Below are 17,844 nucleotides of genomic sequence, written 5' to 3' on the forward strand. Positions count from 1 at the left end.
ATCAACTTCTTAGATGTCTCCATCTGCCTCATCGGGCTCAGCTTCTTTACTCCTCAAGGTCTGCCTGGCAACAGCCTAAATCTTTTTGCAAAATTTTTGAGCTGAAGGTGTTGAGGGCCATGGGCTGTTTTCCCCAGTCACTGCTCTGATGCTGATAAGGGCTATGGCTGGCAGAGCTCTGTGTGCATGTTGAGAAGTCACTGTGTGCAATCATTTGCATTTAGAGCTGTTTTTAGCTATAAAAGATACTCCCTGCATTCAAACAGCTCTCTTCAGAGCAACAGGGAATTCACCCTGCTGAGGTGATGGTGCAGATGGAAATAACATTCCCACTACACATGCCTGTTGGTACTATTAACTGTTCTTTTCTTGTTTGCTCCACAGATCCTGTGTGGGAAGGAGATCCCCCGCTGGGTGAACCGCCTGGCCTACTTCAGCTCCTGTATCCCTTTCCTCCAGAGCTGCCTCCCCAAGGAGTGGCTGACCCCAGCGGCCCTGCAGAGCCATATCAGCCTTGGCTTGCACAAGGAGGAGCAGGGGGACACAACGGACGAGGAGTCTCCCTCCACCTCTGCCACTCCCTCAGCCTCAGGCACCTCACGAACCTGTAGACATACCAGGGTCTGAGCTGTGCCCACTATGGCCTCTAGTAACATTCTCCTCTCTCTTGTGCTGTTTCTTGCTCAGTCACCCTTTCGCACACCGTGGTTTCTCCCCTCTTTTCTCTTTTTTCATCTGACAACACAGGGGAGGGAAGACCCCTATTGCTGAGGAGGAGAAGCTTCAGACCCTTTTCAAAGGGCTGCTACTACAGTTACTTGGCAAAATGATTGTGAACTCCAACACTGAGCTGAGGAGTGTAGCAACTATGCTGGATTCTCCTCCCAGGATCCCCATGCTCCTTGATCCATGGAGAACGCTGCTCTCTCAGACATGAGAGCTCATATAGGAGCAGGGAGCACCATACTGTGATGTCCCTCCACTAGGACACTTTTATGTTTTTATCTCTTCCCCCACCCACTTGATCCCAGCAGCCTCCTCTGTATTTTGGCTTGGGTTGCCACATGGCAAATCTCCTGCTTGCACCCAGTGAGGCAGGCAGAGCCAGAACTCAACCTTCTCATCTCTTAGACCAGCAACAAGCTCCACTCAGCCACATCCCTTTTGTAATTACCAGGTTTCTAACTCATGTGAGGGAAATGAAAGGTGCTGATGTTCTTACAACTACCAGTTTTCATTATTCAAATTTAAGAGCTCAAATGATTGCCCTGCTCTTGAAAATAATAACAAAGAGAACCCAGAAAATGAATGTGTTACCATGGCTTTTCTCTGGGGTAAAAAAAAAAAAAAAAAAAAAAAAAAAAAAAAAAAAAGCTAGTGCTTAGAGGCAGCTACTAAGTAGGTGCAGAGATGACTGTTGTCCATGTTGGTGCTTTTTGGCACAAACCCCTCTCAGTTCCCTACTTCTAGGCAGTGTTCCTGGTTACCTTTTTTTTCCTTTCCCCAGGCTGGCAAATGTATCTCCTAGTTGACATCTGTAGGCTGTTTTTGAGGGAAATGGCCCTCGAGCAGTAAGATGAGGGGAAGAAATCTACTGGGAAGATCAGTACTTCCTTCAGCTTTTTCTTCTGCACCCATGAACATAAAACATGTCTCCTGAGCTACCCAAGAAGGTAAAAAATAAGTGATGAACCTGTTTTCTCCTCCTCCCTTTCTGGAGGTGGAAGGGGAAACCTAGGGCCACATCAAGAAAGCATGGATGACCCTTCCCATGCATGGGCCACCATGGTGCCTTCTGTTGTGTGTGCTATTTCACTGGCATGAAAAATGGGCAGAGCTGGCTTGTTGGTCTCTCCAGGCAGGTTCTTTATATGAATCTGGTCCTTGGATGTATTTCTGCTCATTCTGATGGCTGACAAGAAAGCTGAGGAGGGAGAAAAGGACAGGTATACCAACCCTTCCACTCAATTACCTCACCAAGAGTTCAGAAGATGCAGGAGAGCATCAAAGGGAAACCCAAGCCTCTCTCCCCCTTCTAGCTCCTCTTGACCACACAAAAGAGGATAAAAAAGAACAGGTCTGGTGATGACAGGAGGTTGCTACTTTAGAAACGCTGTTCTCAACAGCTACTATCAAGTCAGGACTTTCCCTTCCATCCAGAAAGAACTAAGTCCTTCAGAGATGTTGTTTCCCTTTACTGTTGCAGGAAGGCCAAGAGCATGCTAAGGCCAACCAGCTGTTTCTTTAGCTCAGGTATATAGAAGTGCATGCTCTCAGTGCTGAAGGTCTTGGCTATGATGCACATCATGTCTGCACAGACAGTGCTTCATGTTTTGTTACATGTGCATACCTCCAGTGAAAAAGGAGACTCTGGAGAGATGTACTGTATGGAAATAAAATTCACGGAATGGTACACTCCACTATTTCCTGGAGTGATGTGTGTTTGGACAATGAGCCTTTTACAATGCACCTCCCATTTTCATCTTCTGAACAAATTGCTGCAAGTTCTGTACTGAACTAAAGTAACACTCCTTATTAACCTTGGCTACTCACAGCCAATACTGCATTGTGAGCAGTTCTACAGCTCCTGGTATCCAATCCAGCACCAGTCTTGATTACCTGGCTTGTTCAGGGATGTTTAATAAGATTTCCATCCTGTTTTCCATTCTGCTGCCCAGAAACATTACACAATGTACTGTTGTGTGCAGCTTTTCACCTGCAGTCATGGTCACTGTAGCCTAAACCAGCAATGCAAGTTCCATTCGTCTGAAGTTCCCAGGGTGCCTGCCAATAGCCAGCAGCACAGTATGTGCAGTGAATTTTAAAATCACTTTGTAGATCCTTCTGTGGAGGTGAGTGAGAAAAGGCTTTCCCAGAGCTTTTACGTAGACCGGGGATTCCTGATGTGACAAAAGCCAGCCAACCAGTACCCTCAGGTTACTATTCTGCACCTGAGCTCCAGATAAAACATCATTATACATTGAGGAGAGAACTATGGCTCCAGTGGCACATTTCACAAGTAAAACCCTCTCACAGTATTTCAGAATATAAAATATTTAACTGGCTGTATTGTAACAGACAAGAAAGCTGCACTCAGCCTTCTTGGGGATGTGGATAAGTGCTTGAAGTATTGGGAGTAACACTTGGGGTGAACTGTTGGTGTCATAAAAACTAGATGTTTATCTACTTCTATGTTTGTCAGTCTTTTATGTAGGGGTCATAACAAGGAGGCATGCAACCTCTGTTGTAAGTCAAAATGAGAATATATTCTGCTCTTCAAAAAGGTTTCTCCTCACCCCTCTCTGTTCAAGGTGATTGAACAACGACAAGAACAAAAGGACACTGTGGAAATAAAATATATATTGATAATAGCTTTATCTCTGTAATTTAACAGCATTTTAGATTATTAAAAATGAAAACATTTTTAAAGTCTAATTTACTGCTCATCTCTGGCACAGCATGTTTGATTTAGGCACTCTTCTTATCCTTCTGAACATAAAATTATTGTTATTATAATGTAATTATTCAGCATTTGCATTTAGTTTCATATTTGCTTTCTCTTACTCTTTTGGATTGTAACATCATGGGAAAATTTCAGATAGCAATAATTATCAGTAGAAACAAAAGAACAGCTTATAACTCTTGAGCAGAGCACTCAATGGCACAAACACAACCCTTTAACTCAAGACTTGTTGAGCCCTTTTAGAAGTTGGAACATGAAGGTGCTGACTCTGCACGTGGGCATCAGCAGCTGTGGATTATTTCTCTAACAGAGAGCTAATAGCATCAGGTGAGAGAGTAATAACAAAAGTGAGATTAGCATAATGCTGGAGTTAGGAGTCAAACTGTTTCTAAGGAAAGTTAAAGTGAGAGGAATGAGGTAAGCAATAACCTCTCTTCTCAGCACTTCTGTATCTCTAATAGCAGCTGTCGTGGTTTTGGGAGGTTCATCCCACCCTCAGTACAGCACAGAGATGGGCACAGGACTGTTCTCTTGTTCTCTTCGCTCCCACATGAACGTTGGCTTCCTGGAATCGAGGTGTTTGAGTGAATGGTAGAACTCATTAAATTGCTACCTGGAAAAAATAACTAATGGTTCTAAATCTTGGAGGAGTTTATCTGCGCAGTCAGCTTTGTTTTGAAAGGACATACAAGCTTCTGGGATGCAATGTGGTTAGGATAAGGGATAAGAATGTGGGAAAACTGACAGCGTTCTGGTGGCAGTCACTTCCTTAGGAAACAAAATGGAAGATGTAGCTAATGACCAGACTCTGGGGACTGCCTTAATCAATGAGCTTTGACAGAAAGATCAAAATCATGAAAGAAACCCTCTGGAAGGATGTCTGTTCATCTACAGAAGCTACTGGGGGCTACAAGTGTACCTTGCCAACACTGAGCTGACTGTCTTTTGTTGTAAGTGAAGATGCAGCTGGTAATGCAGCAGTTATCCACCAAGTGAATATTAACAAAGCCTATGCATTGCCCTAGGGAGGGCAGATGCTGTGTGTTTCTTTGCAGCAGTGATCTCAGTGCTTATTGTCCCCGAAGGGCACTGATTCCTGCTGCTCTGGTCCTGCCCTGCTGGGGTTTCCCAGTCATAGAAGCTCCTGGTCCCTCAGTGCCTCTTGCTTTCTCTGATCTCAGTTTAGCCACAGTCTTGTCACAGAATTACAGAATGGCCTGGGTTGAAAAGGACCAGTGATCACCCAGTTTCAACCCCCTGCTATGTGCAGGGTCACCAACCACCAGACCAGGCTGCCCAGAGCCACATCCAGCCTGGCCTTGAATGCCTCCAGAGATGGGGCATCCACAACTGCCTTGGGCAACCTGTTCCAGTGCGTAATAATTTTTTGTTTTCTCATTGCTGTGGCTTCAAAGCTCTCTCTCGTGAAGGTAAGGTCCCTCCTCCTTCCCCTGTATGCATTCAGAGGGCACTAACTGTATCTCAGCACGGTAACTCGGGGCCAGGTGCGGGTCGCTGCAGTTCTGCGGAGGGCGCTTTGATCTCACCATGACAGCCACGCCGCAGCGACTCTGCTTTGCTGGAATACGGAGCGAACCGCCACTCACGAGGTGACACCTTAACGTAACGATGCAGTACGTTTATACGTCCCCGAGCAGGCCTCAGCGGCGTGCCGGTCCCGCGGAGCACAGCGGAACGCCGTGCGTGGGCTGCGGCGGCGGAGGGAGCGGTGTGGCGGGCGGCCCGGCGCCGGAAGCGGCAGCAGCGGGCGGGAGAGCCTCATGGAGCGGCTCCGCAAACTGTGGCGGGGCCGCACGATGACCTTCGGCGTGCCGCTGCTGGTGAGCGGGGCGGTCAAGGAGGGGATTAAGGCACGGGGGGTGCGGCGGGGCGGGGCAAGGTGCTGTGCGGTTACGTTTTGGACACCGTGTCCGTAGCTGTCCGGTAACGAACGCGTCCGATTTGCTGGGGAGGCGCAGCTGGGGGCGACGCGACGCCTGCGATGAGGCGTTGCGGGAAGCGCAGCGCGGGTGTGCTGCTTCTCTTATTGGGTCGGAAAAAATGCCATAAAACGTGCGAGCGACCAGTCTTCCAAAAGGACAAAGTGCCCTGGCGGGTCCTGCAGGGTGCGTGTGGGTCATAATGCTGTGGGAAAAGGGAAACGTCGCTCTGAGAGACAGAAAGATGCAGGGTGAAGAGATGGACTCCTCCGGTCCGCCCCGAGCCCTCAGCGGGACGAGTTTAGCAGCTCCTGTAAACTCGGGAAGGACCAGAACATAAAAGATGCATCAGGCGTTGTGCTGCTGGGGTTACTGCAGGGATCCAGTCTTGTTCTGGGAAGTTCTGCACGGCTGTTGATACGCTGTGGGTGGCGATGCTTTTCGTGGCTTGTGAAGGAAGCGCTGAAGTCCACACACGTCGGGTCGGCTGCTGAGGCAGAAGGGGCTCTTTCTTAGGGTGGAAAGTTCGTGGTATTCTTTAGGAAGGGATTGAATGAGCAGCTGCCAGCAGGGCTGCGGGTCCCAGGCCATGGCAGCCCTTCAGTCTTTCTGATGCTTTTGCATGATTTCCCATCAGTCTATAGCAGAAGTTTTGGGAGACTTTTTTTTTTTTTTTTTTTTTTTTAATTAATTAATTTATTTTTGACTTTGCACTCCAGGATTTCATTCCCCTTTCTTTACTTCAGAGATCCTCCCTTCGGAGTCAGCGTTAAGCAGAGGAATATTCTGCTTTCTTTCTTTCTGGGGTTTCACGTCTCCCTGCCTTAAAATTATTCTCCCCTGTGAATATGTCAGTGCGCTGCTGCCCAAAGGTTACCTAACGAGGAAGGAAAAGAACAATTTATGTGGCTCATGGCAGTTCCCCAGTGAACATTGAACTCTGAAAGCACCTCAGGAGCTGAACACAATTTTGTTAAAAGATCAGCTGCAGCACCAGAGGCACTGAATGTGTGTCCAGAACTGCAGAAGCGTGCCTCTGTGACCTCCAAGTTCTGCTGAATTCAGTGATAATACTGATATACAAAGTCCTGTTAGAAACTTGCGTGCTGTACATTTTTTCACTAGACAGAAGTTTATTCTTCAATACTGCCGGACCTCATCAATGCTATATTTTTTTAATTGCAATTATTATTATTGAAATGAATCTTATGTCTTGCCTCCTTGCACCACAAATTTGAATGAAAAGCCCCTGTAGCACTCTTTAAAAATACTCCAAGGTTAAAGAGATGGTAACTTGGAGATAGGTTAGGCTCTCGCTACGAGCATACATGCACAAATATATATTAAAAATATTTCTTCCGTTTTAGTGTAAATTATCATCTTGATTCTTTTATTTCCCCTGTGTTCATTTGGGAGTTGTTAGGATATTTTCATCTGAAAGGGATTTTCTTGGTTGATCCTTAAAACCTCAGCTTTGCCAGGAAGATGTGTCAGTTGCAGTGTTTGGTCGCGCTTCTTCCAGCTCATGTGCTGCTGGCCGGGCAGCCTAAGGGCTGAAGTGGAGGTGGTGACAGCTGTGTGGGTGCCAGGCTGACTGCATGGATGTAGCTCTGAAGTTCACTGTTAGGATGGAGGGCTGTGCTGTGATGACTTAAGTGGCACTGGCATCTCTTTCCTATCATAATGTAAAATCTCTCCTTACCGCATGAAGCTTACCGTACGTGAGCATTTTCAGGTACTTGGTTCTATTCCAGAAGAGCTTCATCACTACTTTAAAAAACACGGTAAAAATTAAATTGCATGCTCACAACACTTTCCAAATCTTGTGTTTGTGATTCTGCCTTTGACTGATTCCAGTGAGGGTGTTTCATACACTGTAAGTTGCAGAAGCCACATGCAGCTGTGGTTCCATTTCTCCTGTCAGCTTATCACAGGGGAAATATGAATTTCTCAGTGTCTTCACAGGCAGGACGCACGGTCTGTGCTCATTTGGGGATTTCTGTTTTACACTTGTTTAAGCATATTGCTCTATACATGTGGTATTTCAGATTTCAAGCTTGTAGCACATTACAAAGTCCTTCATATCTCTAGATGCGGATTTCTACATCTTTCCTGTTCTTTTGCTTTCTTCTTTTTTCCCTCATCATGTAAGAACTGTGTGTTCACCAGTGCTTTCCTTGTAGGTATCTTCCTTTCTCTGGATCTTCGGTGTTTCAAGTACTGTGTGCAGTGTTCCAAAAGAGAAGATGAGGGCAGCTTGGAACTGTGAAAGATCTTCTTTTCTGTGAATAAATGTTTTCCTAAAATGAATTGCCAACAGTGTTCATGCACACAGACTGTCCTACATTGCCATCTACATTGCTGCCTTGAGCAGTGCAGGTTTTCTTTGACAGACACTTCGTCCCAGGCATCAGAGGAGAAAGGCAGTGTTGGGTAATGCTGTGTCCATGTGTTCATCTCCCAGGAGACCCACGGAAAAGCCCAGCAGTGTCTCAGGCCATGCAATGAACCGCTGGTCTCCCAGCCTTATCGACCTGCTCCAAAAACCCACATCCCCACCCATCAGGATGCGAATTTCTGTCTGTGGATGAGTTTCTTTCACTGGTGAAGTCCAGCTCAACTGGAAGCTGTGGCTCTTGCTCTCTCTGTAAAAACTGTTACTAAATTATCTCCTGATAGCATATGAAAAAGGATTGCTGCAATCAACATTTTTTTTTTACTTCTAGATATGTCAGTGCTATTGTTAACATTATTCGCATCACTCAAGGTGGAGGTGGGGGAATGCAGGGTTGGGGAATTCACAGGATTTTCATTAACATCCATTACTTTGTGGAGCTTTACAATGAGATGTGACACATACGGAACTGTCAGCTCATCCATTTCTGAGCTCACCTTTTGAATCAGTGCCTTCAATTTTTCTTTTCGATTCTTAATATTTGAGGAGTATCTTTCAGATAAGTATTAGACAAACAGGTAGATGCTTCTTTCAACTTTTTGAACCCAGAGTGGCTGGACTGGTAATTTCAAGGAGGAGTCCAAATCTTTTAGGAGCTTCTGGAGAAGGAGGAGGTGGTATGCAGCAGCTGCAGCTTGGCCACCATGGCAAACCAGGTTTTCAGACAGCTGCAGCTGCTGGGTGAAGTTCCCGGGTCATCTGAGCAGCCCGAGCCATCAGTGTGTGTAATGCAAAGTGACAGGGCTGTGGCTGAAAATGCCCTTTTTTGCTAATTGCTCACACTGAGGAACATATGGCTTGCTGTCTCTTCTGCATTGTTCTTAGGTTGGTTTCTACTTAATGCGTTTGCCATGCTTTCCAACCTGTTATGAAATGGACATTTTAATAAACAAATGTTTTGGTTTTTTTTCTTCCTAAGACACAGAATAGTAGCATTGCAAGTGACAGGCTGAGAGAGTTGGGGCTGTGCAGCTTGGAAAAGAGATTGCTCCGGGGAGACCTGAGAGCAGCCTTTCAGTATCCAGAGGGGGGCTGTAAGAAATAAGGGGTCAGACTCTTTAGCAGGGACTACTGTGATAGGACAAGGGGAGACAGCTTCAAACTAAAAGAGGGAGATTTAGACTGGATATAAGGAAGAAGTTTTTTACAATAAAGGTTGTGAAGCACTGGCACAGGTTGCCCAGACAAGCGATGGGTGCCCCATCCCTGGAGACTCAAGGTCAGGCTGGATGGGCTCTGAGCACCCTGATCTCACTGTGGGTGTCCCTGTTCATTGCAGGGGAGTTGGACTAGATGGCCTTTAAGGGGCCCTTCCAAATCATACAACTCTGTAAGTCTAAGTGTGTGGGCTGTTTTTGCTGTATTGTGGCTGTGGCCACCCGTCTTTGCGACTGTCAGACTGACCTGCTTTGAACTCTACCTTGAGCTGGTTAAGGCAGTACTTGTCCAAGCATAGTACTTTGCCTGGAGTTCCACCTTGTGTAGCACTGCACAGGTCTGCATTACCAGCTGGTTGCAACTGCCTCTGATTTGTGCCAGGTGCTGCCCAGGTGTGGATACAGCCATCTATTGGCGTGTTTAATCTGTTTCTGGGTGTAGTGCAGTTTATGAGCTCTAATGTGCACAGTAAGTCAGAGCACTGCCTTACTTGATTGTGCTCTTGAATCAAATTAAGGGATTTGTATTTTTGTTTTTCCCCTGATCTGAGCTGACAGTGATTCCATTGGTTGCGGACAAGAAGACACTGGGAGTGGGGTGAGGTCTCAGTCAGTTTCTGAGAGGATTCTGCTCTGGTTCTCTCAGCAGCCTGCACAGCACTGGCGAACAACTCCTTTGAGTTGGAACTGGCAGAGGAGGGCGCTTCAGGCTCGGCTGATTTTCCTGGCAGTGCAAAGTGCTGCTTTATTTAGGGAACAAATGGGAGACTTCAGTCCCCTGGGCTGCCAAATTGCTGTCTTTCACCAGCCCTGCACTGCATACATGACAGTTCTTTAGAAGGGAAACCCCAAAACCCTTTTGACTGTGATCACTGCAAACTAAAACAAAATCATTCACGGCTGCTCTAATTTTAAAGCTCACAATGAATAGTTGGAGGGTTTTGCAGCAGCAGTTCTGAAGAAGAGGCTGAAAATTATCACGTTCCTTCACCAGTGATATTTATTATAACATTTTCCTGCTTTCTTTACACCATAATCTGTGTTGCCAGCACTAATTAGTGTGATTTGATTCATGTAGGGCTCTGCAGCCTTTGTGATCTGCCTTTCACAGTCACTACTGTAACAGGGATGAGTCTCTCTAGCAACAGGGATGCTTATAACACCGCCAATCGCTGCTGCTGGAGAAATTGTTTCCTGTTATTGTTTTAGCCCAAGAGACTGAAAATGGCTCCAAAAAAGTAGGGATCTGCTCTTAACTATATTCTTGTGCTGTTATGAGTCCTTGGTGAACATCATCTCACCGTGGTTGGTGACAAACACAAGCGTTATCCATCCTAAGACACAGTTCAAGTGATCAGCCTGATGCCATCCATAACTAATTGCATAACATACTTCCCAACGGAGAAGTGAACAAATAGATTTTTAAAAAGAATTAAAGAGAGTTTTATGTCATTTTTTTACATAAGACATTTATTGAGGCTGCTGAGTGTATGTGACAGATGGTGCTCTTATGTCACATCCTATCTTTCATTTTGTTTTGCAACACGCAAGTCTTCCATGCATGCATAATTGCATTACAACGTTGTAGGGTTGGTTTTTTTTTTTTTTTTTGTGTACTCACTGAAACATAAAGGAATGATCCAGCATGAGTACTTTGACGGGAGGCTGAGCTCACTGTGCTGCTGAGCTGCTTACCCTAACGGGTGCTGAGTGCTGCTTCACCAACGTGTTTCCTGGTTTTACATCCTAAGCTAAACTTCAGGTGGAAAGGAGAAAGCACACATTTCGTCACTCTGCTGAATGCATTCAAGTAATTAAGCAGGTTGTGTTCACTACATAATAAAGTTTGTGCTCTGTATCTGAAGCATGTAAAACTAATGGTTGTCACATCTTCAGTTGCTCATGCGTTTACATTTTATGATTTAAGCATCTGTATGATTATAAAATCAGAATGAAGAAAAATGTACGTAATTTTCTTTTTGTTTGGAGTTACCTTCCCGGTCTTCACTTTAACTGGAGTGTCAAGTTGCATCTGACCTCATGAAAATGTTGCCAACCTAATTGTTCTATTTATATGGTATCCTGAATAGCTTCTGCTAGGATTTCCCCTGCGTCTCTTTTGTCTGGGCCTGTCTGGCATTTGTTGGAACATACTGGACTTAGCTTTGCCCTTGACTTACACTGAGCAAATTAATTCATTGTAATGCTTTTTTATCTTGCAAGGAACGTAGAGATTATCTCCATTTTATAAATTGGAAAACTAGAAACGTGAGTGAGAATTATGGAGTATGCAAAGCCAACAAGCTAAGAACATTGCTGAAATTTGTAATGTCTTATCCCACTTCTGATTATTTTGCCTACTAAATCTAGATCTATCATTGTTTGTATGTCTGTATTCTTCCCTTTAAATACAATTATCTGAACATAGTGAGGACATCTTCCCTCAGAGTACAAAGGAGAACAGCAGTATTTAAGCCAAGGCCAATACTTCAACTCAACACATTGTCTGTCTCCAGGTACTTTGTTACCTGTAATGCTATTACAGTTGCACAAACTCATTGATACTTTCTTGTACTGCCATTGCTTCTTTTATTAACTTTTGAATGCAGTTAAAAATAGATATAATTAACTTAAGAGCTGTCTGTAGCTGCTGTGGTATAGAATCATAGGATCACCAAGGTTGGAGAAGATCTGATATTTCATCAAAAGAGAAACTGACCATCACAGTACTGGAAGCGTAAGGCATTCGTATTGATAATGGCTCTAAGCGACGCGTCCAGCTTACCATGCTGGCTGTTCTGCTTATGCTGTATGAAGAGCAAAAGGAAACCGGAATCCAAGTGTGGTTTTTGCCCCGGGAGCAGCATAAAGATGTTGTGAGTAAGGTTACAGTTTCAGGCCAAAACTTGTCGTAAGGAAGAGAAGCATTTGTGTATCAACTTCTTTATCATGTGTATAGCTGCAAACATGAAATTAATGTATAATAGATGGCTGCTGTCAAACAAGTGAAACAGCATGCTGAGGCCAAATGAGAGCAGCACATGATTTATTTCATGCAGCAGCTGTCTGCCTCACTTCCACTAGCTACTTTACAGAGTTTTAGATGATCCAAGCTAAAAAAATCCCCAAACATTTGCCTTATAGTTGAACGTGCCTTTGTTCATACTACATCTCATAACAATATACTTCATGCAATTTTGTTGTCAGACAGGCTAATTTTGAAGTGATTCTGAAAGAATTTCTGCTTTTTCCCTTGTTAAACCTGCTATACACCAGAGCATCTGCTATGGCTCCATCACAGCTATGGCTGACATCACAGCCATAAAGCGCTGTTTGTAACTATAAACTTGGCTATAGTACTGCTGATTTCTTTCTTTAGGACATGACATTTGTTAAATTAACTCATAAGATGTTAATTAACATAATGCTCATTAGAACTTAAAGAATATCAGCTAATGAATTTTTTTGCTGAGATGTCAACCATATTAAGATTCATTTACTGTCTGTTCCTTGAGACTTTCAGCATATGGTGTGAAGATAGCATATCATCAGCTGACATACCGGATATGGCTGAATAAATCTCAAATAATTTTCAGGTTCTTTTTAACCATTTTGAATGCTTTTATTTTCTGTTTCCTGTTATTTGTTCTTACCAGAATATTTATACATAAAGAAAGCATTATTTTTTCCTTGATATTAATACTTCCTTTTCTATTGTACGTATAGATGAATCAGTATCTATCTACAAGAACAGCATTAATGCCTTGAGCTACAAGTATGGAGCAGTCCCATTTGTGGTAGGCCTCTCAAAGTTGTGTGCTACCCCATAAGGATTTTCTTACCAACTTTTAAGCTCTGTAATATAAACATCCAGCTGCCAGACCACAGAACTTTGCTCTCTGTGTTTCTACATCAGTATGTGGAGTGTTCTTCACAACATCTAAATGTTTAGTTGTTGTACCGAGGGACATGGTTCAACAGGAAATATTGGTGATGGTTGGGCTGGATGATCTTGGAGATCTTTTCCAACCTTGGTGATTCTATGATTCTTTTTTTTTTTTTGTGAGGGTCCTAACACACGCTTTCATTGTGTTGTTTTTCAGCTCTACATTGTTGGGGGATCTTTTGGACTCCGTGAGTTTGCTCAGATAAGATATGATGTCCACAAACTACATGGCAAGGTACTTCAAGTGGTTTTCTCTTCATTTCATTTTGCAAATATGCTGACTCATAAAAGATAGTTTGCTAGGACAAGCAAAATATTAGTATTAGGAGATATTATTATATGCTCTTAGACAGCGAGCAGTGTAGATAATAGAGGCTGAGATAATAGCAAATCTTTTTGCCAACTGTGGAAAGTGATCAACGAATAGTTTGGCTCCTACTGTTGTTTGTAAGTGTCAATTCTGAGTCTGGAGAAAGGAAGTGTAGCACATCAGGAAGGAGGTTATGAGAAAGATTTTGTATCTAATTTAGACTAAACAACTTTATATTTTAAAAGGTGCACAAAAGAAAGTTGCTGCCCACTGGATGAGACTGCGCATGGCTCTGTTCAGCCTGGCCTCGTGTGCCTCCAGGGCTGGGGCACTTTGTTATATGCAAGCCTGCCATTGTGATGCCGAGGGTTGTTCTGGTCCCATTGCTGCTGACTTGCAGAAGATGTGAAGCTTTTTTAAAGATTGTATAGTGCTTCATATAAAAGTGTTTATGTGAGACTCCAGACGCTGTGCATAAGAGGTTCATTACAGAATTTGAAACATAAGTGGGAGTGTGCTTATGGTGGCTTTCTGCTGACAAATCTTTCAGATCCTCACCTGATCAGGGTGTGGAGACCCTTGTGTTTTGCCTTAGATAATTGTTGTGGGTCATCTGAATTACTTCAGTTGTTCTTCATTGCTCTCTGCATTGCATACCTGGCTATGGCATGTGAAGCACCATGCAGGCCGCTACTGCTCAGTCTCTTACTTGACATAGCCCATAAGACAAGGGAGAAGAATCTTAGTTCTCTGTCTGGTTACTTTTTCCAGTCCTAGGCTTTCAGAACCAGCTGTAGCATTTAAGTTTTCCTCCAATCAGGTGGTGATTTCAAGAAGGGGAGAAGTTGTCTGTTGTTCCTGTCAGTTTCTTAGTCAGATCTGTACTCAGTAGGTTACATTTGACCTCCATTAACTGAACAGTGACCGCAGCCCAGAGTAAAAAGGCAGTCATAGTTATGCTTATTCAGATCTATGAGGCTCCGTGTCTCAGCATTTATAACCAAGGGAAGCATCATTGAATTAGACAGCAGTACATGAAAGCTCTGAGGGGAAGCTACTGCACCCTGGAGTTCTCTGAAAAGCGAAAAGAGGACATCTGGATTCTGCTCCAGCCTGTATTACTTAAGACTGCAGCATCTCTTTTGTGTTTTCTTTTCATGATGATTTTATTTTTGAATAGATGAAATTTAAATAAAGAACAGTGTAGTATTAGCTGCAATCTAGTAACACCAACTTTAGGCTAGTAGTTACAGTGAGACAAATGAAAGTAATGTGTTCCATTAGTTTCTGTTTCTACGTCCATTAAAATAGTTAAGAGCCATTCTAATTCAGTAACTATGAGAGCATAAGTGATTTGAATGTAGTCTTCTCTCTCTTTATTGGTTAAAATAATTTACCTGTAACTCAGGTAAAGAACAGTAATCTCTGTAATTTAAAAATGCTATTAGGCTTTCACATCATTTAAATTAATTAAGCTTCATAGCCTTGCTGTCAAACATGGCAGGTTTATTATCTCCATGCTACTGCTGAAAAAATGGAAGTTGTGGAAAGTTAAGCAACCCATCCGGATATAGGATGGGGTTTGTAATGCCTGAGTGCCTGTCTTTTCTGGTTGTATATCAAGGATGTGCAAATTATGGTGTACTGCTTATTGTGAGCATGGCTGCTGAACTTGTGAGTGTGATAATTCTGCTGCTAGATAGACAGGACTTAGATGGCTCAGCTGATGTGTGGTGTTATGATTGGAACAGAAACAGAGCTGCAGAAGGAGAGGGGCTAGCAGCAAGAACAGATATTGTGTCCTTTTAGAATAGCATCTTTGGATATCAGGGCATTGTTCACGTCTGTCTCTTTCAAAAGAAGTAAACCTCATTGAGTACACCTTGATTTTACTTGGAATACCAAGACCAACTGTATTCTGCAAGCATGCTGAGCAGTCTGCATTTAAATAAACTTGTGCCGAGATGCTTATTGATGTAAATGCCTTTTATGCTAGACAGAATCAAGGATTTCTCCATCGTCTGTTGTTGCCAAGATAGCCATTAATGCAGATTAGGTAATTGTTTCTTTTCTGGGAAGAGTTTATGCAAATTGCAGTTGGATATGAAAAACCAGATATGCTTATGGGAAAACCACCTTGAATTAGTGGAGAAGCAATGGGTGGGTTTGTGTAGGCATGTTTCCAAGCACCTTTATTCTCAAATGGAAAATTAAGCCCTGTCTTTGTCTTACTTTAATGTTGCACATGTAGTTGAACAGAGACACTTTTAAAACAGAAAATGTGACTTCTATTTAAAATATAGAAAATGTTTCAAGTACATGACATTTTTAAATTTATATTTATGTACTGTGTGCCCACTTTTGTCATTCAAGGCATGGTTAGAGACATGCTAATTCAGATCTTATTTTGGATATAAGAGCCTTGGGCAGAAGTAACAGACAAGTGATCTGTACTGTTGGCTGATAGTTAATGGGAAGGGCTGAAGAGCAGCAGCAATGTCTCAACTACCTGGGGAAGTCCAGGCTGAAAGCAAACCCTCAGAAAACCCTTCTGACTAATAAAACAGAGTTTTTAAGCTCTGATACAGCTTTACTGAGAAGGTATTACAGGCAGGTTCTCAGTGTGAGGAGATAGCACCAAGCAAGTTCCTTCAGGGTACAAGCATGAGCACTTGCAGGTAGCCTGGAATCTTTGGGTCATGAAGTGAAACTTCAATTGATTATAAAGTCTGCAAATAGTTCCTAACATGCATTGTGCAAGAGCGCATCGTTTTACTGACCTTTTAGTGGTTATGAGATATAAGATTGTTATAAGATTATAAGATGTAAGATCCTGGTTCACTCCTCTTTTTCTTTTGTCGTAAGCAAAGTGAGCGCACCCCAAAAGTAGAATTCTAAGAGATCACCTTAGTAATGTTTTACTGAGATATAAATGACTGCAGAAGGCAGTGACCGAATGTTAGTGAGTCTCACTTTCTCTGTGAAAGGAAGGTAATTAACGCTGCTCTACTTTACATAGGCAATAGGCAAGTTAATTAAGTCAAATAGATTTATTTAAATTCAAATGAGTATTTAAAAAAACATTTCCTCAGTTGAGATCCATTAATTCAAGTGTTTAGGGTCAGGGTGAAATAGTGCAGGCAGAAACAGGAGCAGAGAAACATCCTGTTTCCATTAAGGCCTTGTATCATGTGGGTATGCAATTGGCAATTGCCTCAGGAAGGCCCAGGAAATCAGCCTAGCATTTACTAATTGCTGGGAGTGGATAGTCAACAAGGGGTATCTGCCTATTAGAATGCATTTGTGGTTGCAGTCTAAAACTCTGCTTCTGATGAGCTGTAAATATTGTTGGAAAGCATTGATCATGACAACTGCAGCAGTTTGATATTCATATGAGGCTGCAATACCTGCTCAAAAAGGGTAGTAAATCTCTGAGTGACTGGACAAGGCTGTGTTGCTGGCTGGCACATCCATGTTGCTGTCATTACACAAACCAGCTCAGGTGTGTATACAGGAATGGCAGGCAGAGCCATGCCCCAAATCACTGCTACTAAAACTGCCTTTGGCTATTGCTTCTGTTTGATGGAGCCATGCTTGAAATCATACTACAGCTTAGCATTCCCTAAGTACAGAAGTCTGGCTAAAACTTGACTGACTTCACCATTGTAAAGGAGTAATCTGACCAGGTGAGGTCATTGCAATTGGACTGAATGGGAAAAGCACAAGGTTTGTTCTAACAATAACTGATGGGCATGACTCTATGGCTGCCAGCCCCGGTCATTCCATACACTCAGTTGCCTTCTATTTTCTGCAGACTTTCTGCTTGATTTTGTTCCAAATGCGTATAGACTTATCCTCTGGACTTCTAGGTGTGCCAGCACCTCCTTCCAATGTTAAGGTCAAATTAAATTAACACTGTTAGTACTTAAAATAGTCTAAATTGGATTATTTGTATAATTAGAGTTATGTAAGTGAAATTAAAACATTCAGTATCTGCTCAGCTAAATCTAAATGTACGCTTGTAATGCTGTGCATTGTCTGGGATTCACCTTGCTCATGTTTCCACTGTCTTAAATGCAGAGCCTAGTTTCGGAGCTATCCAGGCAGCCCAATGTAGGTGGTTTGAGCCAGGAATGCCTCTATAATATGCTTCTTTCCTTATTCAAATAGATGCTTCAGAATGATGTTCTTCTTTGACTGCAGGAAAAAGCAGAGAGATTAAGCTCAAAACTTTATTGTTACCACATTCCAGTGAGATGCACCATCCTTAGCCTGGCAGTATATTCAGTTTGACAGGTAAATAGTAGGTGAGATAAACATTTGTGTAATTTCAGGTGTGGAAGGCTCAGGTCCTATTTTAAACACATATCTTACTGCCTCTAGTTATACCCATCTCTATTCAGTAGCAGAAGCCTAAACAGTGTTCATGCTTCAAATCAGAAGCCTGCCCTTAAAGTTCTTTCCCTGGAGCCTCGTGCCTTCCTGCAGAAGGAATGCTTATTTGATCCACTGGTGGTCTTTGAAGTATAATGGGATTATGGAGCGTTGCCTTTTCTGCTCCCATGATGTCATA

At 43.1% G+C, this 17,844-nt stretch overlaps 2 protein-coding genes across 2 annotated transcripts in view; both read left to right on the plus strand.

The window, feature by feature from the left end:
* The window catches only part of LOC116229003 (deubiquitinase DESI2-like), a 64,258-nt gene extending 51,152 nt beyond the window's left edge, over positions 1 to 13,106 (plus strand). Inside the window, exons 5-6 of the mRNA XM_031593214.2 lie at positions 385 to 3,880; positions 7,587 to 13,106. Of these exons, the coding sequence (XP_031449074.1) occupies positions 385 to 627 (243 nt within the window). The 3' untranslated portion in view covers positions 628 to 3,880; positions 7,587 to 13,106. The remainder of the gene's footprint in view (positions 1 to 384; positions 3,881 to 7,586) is intronic.
* The window catches only part of COX16 (cytochrome c oxidase assembly factor COX16), a 46,406-nt gene continuing 33,677 nt past the window's right edge, over positions 5,116 to 17,844 (plus strand). Inside the window, exons 1-2 of the mRNA XM_031593636.2 lie at positions 5,116 to 5,304; positions 13,119 to 13,196. Coding sequence (XP_031449496.1) covers positions 5,245 to 5,304; positions 13,119 to 13,196 — 138 coding nt within the window. The 5' untranslated portion in view covers positions 5,116 to 5,244. The remainder of the gene's footprint in view (positions 5,305 to 13,118; positions 13,197 to 17,844) is intronic.

This window comes from Phasianus colchicus, chromosome 5 (genome assembly GCF_987193195.1).
Source record: "Phasianus colchicus chromosome 5, bPhaCol1.hap1.1, whole genome shotgun sequence".
Classification (NCBI taxonomy): domain Eukaryota; kingdom Metazoa; phylum Chordata; class Aves; order Galliformes; family Phasianidae; genus Phasianus; species Phasianus colchicus.